Source organism: Rutidosis leptorrhynchoides, chromosome 4 (assembly GCF_046630445.1).
Source record: "Rutidosis leptorrhynchoides isolate AG116_Rl617_1_P2 chromosome 4, CSIRO_AGI_Rlap_v1, whole genome shotgun sequence".
Classification (NCBI taxonomy): domain Eukaryota; kingdom Viridiplantae; phylum Streptophyta; class Magnoliopsida; order Asterales; family Asteraceae; genus Rutidosis; species Rutidosis leptorrhynchoides.
This window is the reverse complement of record NC_092336.1, coordinates 594,415,482-594,421,701: the sequence shown is the minus strand read 5'-3', so window position 1 is coordinate 594,421,701 and position 6,220 is coordinate 594,415,482. Positions and strand designations below refer to the sequence as shown.

General features: G+C 34.8%; 1 protein-coding gene across 1 annotated transcript; it reads left to right on the top strand.

The window, feature by feature from the left end:
* Positions 1-394: 394 nt before the first annotated feature.
* Positions 395-5,400, top strand: LOC139845635 (ruBisCO large subunit-binding protein subunit beta, chloroplastic-like). Its single transcript, XM_071835899.1, has 14 exons — positions 395-456; positions 1,120-1,381; positions 1,460-1,585; positions 1,798-1,935; positions 2,028-2,123; positions 2,295-2,537; positions 2,645-2,879; positions 3,322-3,491; positions 3,584-3,661; positions 3,797-3,868; positions 3,949-4,146; positions 4,509-4,601; positions 4,744-4,867; positions 4,995-5,400. The coding sequence occupies exons 2-14, from the start codon at positions 1,145-1,147 to the stop codon at positions 5,006-5,008; spliced, it is 1,824 nt and encodes a 607-aa protein (XP_071692000.1). The 5' UTR covers positions 395-456; positions 1,120-1,144; the 3' UTR covers positions 5,009-5,400.
* Positions 5,401-6,220: the final 820 nt, after the last annotated feature.

The following is a 6,220-nucleotide window of genomic DNA, read 5'->3' as shown; positions in this document are numbered from 1 at the left end:
AGAGGTGGTGGGTCGTAAGGATAATGTTGATGGATCGTGATGTCTTTATTTCGTTTCTTCGTTTTTAGTTTGGTAGTGCTCATTATTTTCTTTTGGCTTGTGTTTGATCGTTAGTTAGTTTTTAGTTTGTGTTATAGAATGTTTGTTTGTCTTTGGGTTTGGCCTCATTGCCTTTGTTTGTATTCCCGGTTTCGAGTCAATATTATTTTGATGAAGCCTCGCGTTTTTCAAGGTTTTTAGCAAAAAATAAAATAAAATAAAATAAAATAATAAAATAAAAAATGATGCATTCAGGCTCTAGGACGTTCTTTAAAACAAGAGCCTTCCAAAACGCTGACGTCACTCTTATCTTCATAAACCCTAGATATATCCGTATTTCTTATCTCAAAGTACTCACTTCACTCACACCTACTCACTCTTCTACCTTACTTCTTCCTCTCTCGTTGCGAATTTCAGGTATTCAGAACTCATTATCTATCTACTCATTATGTAATTCAATTAAATTACCTATGAATTGTAACGTTTCAATTCGTTTATAACACCAATTTACATCTTCAATATGTTTCAATTCAACAATTATTCATAGTTTATAGTTGTACGTGTTCATGTTCTACTTATCAATTTGGTAATACTGATATTCATAATGAAATTTGTTGGTGTTCATATGTTTAACAAGCTTTAACATATAATGCTGAAAGTTTCTGATACAAATCCACAAATTGTGCGAAATACAAAATTTAATATCTCAGTATACACAGAATATATAGATGGATAGGTAAACTGAAAAGGATGATTTTATTGATTTAAAAACTTCAAAATGATGTTAATTAATCCAATGATAATATAAAGCTCAAAATTTTAGCCATCTATCACTTTTCATCTTTAAAATGTGTTTTTATTATACCACAAGTCTATGTATATTTACACATTTACACAGACAGAGAGGTTAATTAATATGTGTGCAAGTAATTGAATGTGCATGTTTCACTAGCTATGTTAATTAAAAATGCTATTGTTTAATAGAGCCACTGTATTATGCTTATTAATTTTTTATTGTTTAAAATATTGTTACATAGTGTGCTGGGCTGTTCTGATTTTGTAACTTATAATGTTATGTAGCTAAGTGATTGAGGATTGTTAGAAGATGGCGTCTATCACTCCTTTATCTTCCGTAGGTTCTTTCGCTTCTCCCAGCATTAAAACAAACAAGACAATAGCGAGTTCATTACAAACGTTGTCTTCATTTTCATCCATATCGTCCAGCCGTCTTGGACACAAAAGGCAGAATGTAGTTCTGCAGAAAAAGAGTTCGCTCAAGGTTAAGGCGATGGCCAAAGAGTTGTACCTTAACAAAGATGGGTCTGCTGTTAAAAAGCTGCAGGTAGTTTCGAACTGAGATGTTTGAATGTTTGGTATTAGGATGGCACCTGTGGTAATATATTTGTCTGTTTGTGTGTAGGCTGGTGTAAACAAGCTTGCGGATCTAGTAGGTGTAACGTTGGGTCCTAAAGGACGCAATGTAGTGCTAGAGAGCAAGTATGGTTCTCCCAAAATCGTAAATGATGGCGTGACCGTGGCTAAAGAGGTACATTTATAAATAATAAATATACTTTTGTAAAGCAGTAGAGTGACATATTGTTTAGTATTATATATATATATATATATATATATATATATATATATATATATATATTTTTCATTTATGGTCATAAAACAGGATGTTTCCATAAGTCTACATGGTTTTGGGACTAATTTTTTATTTTATTTTATTTTATTTTGCAATTTTCATGAATATAGGTAGAATTGGAAGATCCTGTTGAGAACATCGGTGCAAAGCTGGTGAGACAAGCGGCTTCAAAGACTAATGATTTGGCTGGTGATGGGACCACAACTTCTGTTGTTCTTGCACAAGGTTTAATCAATGAGGGTGTTAAGGTATGTGGTGAATCTTTTAACTAAGTACATTTCAGGTAGTTTGAACCTTCTAAGAATTCGTATACATATTTTTGATATGCTCTTATTTTCAGGTGGTAGCAGCAGGTGCTAACCCTATCCAGATTACAAGAGGTATTGAAAAAACCACTCGAGCCCTTGTTGAAGAGCTTAAACGCATGTCAAAAGAAGTGAGTGTAACTTGCATTGATTATTTTAACCAACTTAACATTGCTTTTTCTGTGACTTTGATAACCCTTTTTGATTACTTGTTAATGGGATTTTCTTTGATGATACAGGTAGGCGTGTATGTGCTAACTATTTTGTGCTAACTATTTTCCAAATTGTATGTAAAATTGCAGGTTGAAGACAGTGAGCTCGCTGATGTGGCAGCTGTAAGTGCAGGGAACAACATTGAAGTGGGAAATATGATTGCTGAAGCAATGAGCAAAGTCGGAAGGAAAGGTGTGGTGACTCTTGAAGAAGGAAGAAGTGCTGAAAACTTCATGTATGTTGTAGAAGGCATGCAATTTGATCGAGGTTACCTTTCTCCGTATTTCGTCACTGACAGTGAGAAAATGACCGTTGAGTTCGAGAACTGCAAGGTAATGATAGTATTATTTTGTATGCAAGAAAATATAATAATATTATGTCTTATCGCTCATGAGTTCTGTTCGTGTTTTGTTTCCTGATTTTATGTTTTGTGGAATAGTTGCTTTTGGTTGATAAGAAGATTACAAATGCAAGAGATTTAGTTGGTGTTTTGGAAGATGCTATAAAGGGTGGATACCCGATATTGATCATATCAGAGGACATTGAACAGGAAGCTCTTGCTACTCTTGTAGTCAACAAGCTACGAGGTTCACTTAAAATTGCTGCACTTAAAGCACCTGGATTTGGTGATCGCAAAAGTCAATATCTTGATGATATTGCTATTCTTACTGGAGGCAAGTGTTTTTTTGTTATGATGTGCTAATTTGGCGCAGTTACTTATTATGGGTTGATCCTGGTTGTTATCAACGGCTCAAATGGGTTAAAAATATGAGGGAACGGGTCAGACCAGACGAAAGTATCCAGAAGTGTATTTTTAATGCCTAACCAACCTAAGTTGTTATATTTAAAAATAGATTTCTCAAATTCCACAAACTAATTATCTATCAGGATTTCTTAATGATGTTCATGGTCAACTAATGATGTTTAAAGTCGACTGAACCTTACCCGGCGTGTTTCTACGCATATTACCAGTATCTGTTTGACCCATTACCCAATCCAGACATTTTTCTCTCTCTGCTTGTTATATTTGTTAATGAACATATTATACGTTTATGTCCTACGTTAAGTTTCTTCCTGCATGCCTTCTTAACCTGTTCTATTTGCGTATGAATTCAGGAACGGTCATAAGAGAGGAGGTTGGGTTAAACCTTGAGACGGCCGGGAGTGAGGTTTTAGGACTTGCTGCGAAGGTGGTCTTGACGAAGGATACAACTACTATTGTTGGTGATGGAAGCACTCAGGAGTTGGTCAATAAACGTGTTGCTCAAATTAGAAACCTTGTTGAGGTGCATTTTTATAACATTGCATCTCATATATACTTTTAACACTCTCTTTATTCTCCAAAAATTACTTGCATGAATTTTGATTGGTCCTGTAGGCAGCTGAACAAGACTATGAAAAGGAGAAGTTAAATGAAAGAATCGCCAAATTATCTGGTGGTGTCGCTGTTATCCAAGTGAGTTTTCAAAAAAAATAAAATAATAATAATAATAATAATAATAATAATAATAATAATAATAATAATAATAATAATAATTAAATTTATATAAATATATAATTGAGGTTGTCTCAAATTTAACATGTTTTGTAGGTTGGGGCACAAACAGAAACAGAACTTAAAGAAAAGAAACTGAGAGTAGAGGATGCACTTAATGCAACGAAGGTAATGTTACAACCTAAAATGTATGTATAGCCATCATGATCAATTTTTTTTAATTGGTTTAAGTTTATGACACGATACAGGCAGCTGTTGAGGAAGGTATTGTAGTAGGGGGCGGGTGCACTTTATTGCGACTTGCTGCTAAGGTTGATGGAATCAAAGAGACCCTTGACAATGATGAACAGAAGGTAGGAGCAGATATTGTTAAGAGAGCACTTTGCTACCCAATGAAGCTGATTGCGAAGAACGCTGGCGTTAACGGTAGTGTGGTGATTGAAAAGGTAGTTTTGGTTAAGCTTAAGCATTTTCCCTTGATCATTTGTTGCAGGGGGCAATTTCGACCCATTTACCTACCGATCTCTACTTGCTCACATTTTTTGGTTGTACTTGAACCCACTAGACCGAAAAACTAGTCAAATGGTGAAATGGGTCAGCTAAAGATTTGACTAAAATGGAATTGTGTCAATAGCAATATGAAGTGTATTCAAACGTGTTAAACCTCAGGAGTCACTCATTCAAACAAGAGTTAGATCAATATTATGATATTCAAGAGTTAAACCTCTGTTTCCTATTGATACATACTAAAAGATTTAATTTCTTTAGAATATAGTTATGTGTTGTTAATTTCTACCTTTAATTTCAGGTCCTATCTAGTGACAATGTCAAATTTGGTTACAATGCTGCAACCGGTAAATACGAGGATCTAATGGCTGCTGGTATCATCGATCCCACAAAGGCAAGTCTCATCTTGATATATCTTCTGTTTCTCGCGTATAACACGTTCATTTCTATCAAATGTTGAGTCTTTGAACTTCATAATCTTAGTAGAACTAAAGTCTTAATTAGTGGTAGTCATTGAATTATTTGAATCGAAGCAGGTGGTGAGATGTTGCTTGGAGCATGCATCATCAGTGGCAAAGACCTTCCTTACATCAGATGCTGTGGTTGTTGAGATCAAAGAGCCTGAACCCGTGGTCGCTGGAAACCCTATGGACAACTCAGGTATATTAGCTTTTAGCTTCAACATTTGTCTTATTTTTATGTTTTCTTATGCGTGAATGGCATACATTTGTTTGCTTGGTGATGATATATATTAATATTTATTATATATTATATATGTGTGAACCAGGTTATGGTTACTGAGGTGCTGCAAGTAGTGAATAAAACCTCAAACCGTGTTATTCTTTGCATACGTAGAGTTTAAACGAAGCTATGCAACCAGGATGAGATAATATTGCTTCCACCACCTCTATTTCTATCAGCTCATTTAAAGTTGCAAGATGCTTAAACTGCTGTATGAAACCTTTTGTAGTGGTGGTTGGGTGGGTTAAATTTTGGCGGAAATGGTTTCTAGGATCAATGCGCGAATCAATGAGTGAGTAGCATTTTGTATTAATTATGTAGTTTCTAGTCGAATTTCCACCACTTAATATCATGCTCTTTACCACCAGTTGGGTGAACATGATGTCAATCAACCTACCGTTTGATGCATGGACTTGGTATTTTAATCACAAATGGTATTGCAAGTTTGGTTATTTTGTGGTCCTTGTGAGGTTTTATGTTTATGGTTAAATTTGACCGTTGATGTGACTTCTTGTGTGTGTTTAGTATACCTAGCAAACGGATCAGGTTTGGTCGTTTGGGTAACGAGTCATAATGGTTTACGGTTGAAATCGGCCATTGGTCAAACGGGTAGATTTTTAAACGGGCCCAAATGGGTTAGGTTGGGTAATGGGTCGAAATGGGTGCTAGCGGGTCATGTACTTTTACATTTAATTTTTGCACTTATAATTACGTTTTACGTTTATATTTACATCTTACGTTTGTACTTTTACATTTATGATTATGTCTGACGGTTGAGTTTTTTTTATAATCTTTATGTTTGATCCAGTTGATCTATTCAAAAGACCCATTAGACTTATTTATTGAGCTTTAAAAATTGATACTCACTTGACCTACTTACTTTATTTACTTGACAAGTTGACATGTTCCTTTATATTTTGTTTGGAATCCAATAGATCATTGGACATTTTCTGAGGGAAATACATTGGACGTTTTTTGAGTTTTGATTTAAATTGACTTAATTTCTCTCAAGATTCAGATCGCTCAAAAACTTGAACTCGATTGACCCAAATTTGATAGTATAGGTTTCAATTGTCAGTGTGTTTACTTTTTTTTTTTTTTTTTTTTTTTTTTTTTTTTTTGAAAGGCAAGCCCCCCAAAGTGTAGCAAGTGAGGATTGAACTTGGGTCCCTTTGAAACTTTCCAAGCATCCTACCACCAAGCCAACCCCTTGGGGTTTGTCAGTGTGTTTACTACACTTGAAAATGAATGATCAATGACCGTGAATTATTG

Bases quoted from the DNA above. Each gene is read 5' to 3' on its own strand.
- LOC139845635 (XM_071835899.1), top strand. From the start codon at position 1,145: ATGGCGTCTATCACTCCTTTATCTTCCGTAGGTTCTTTCGCTTCTCCC. The intron at 1,586-1,797 runs GTACATTTATAA...TCATGAATATAG, and splicing joins GCGTGACCGTGGCTAAAGAG to GTAGAATTGGAAGATCCTGT. The intron at 1,936-2,027 runs GTATGTGGTGAA...TCTTATTTTCAG, and splicing joins TAATCAATGAGGGTGTTAAG to GTGGTAGCAGCAGGTGCTAA.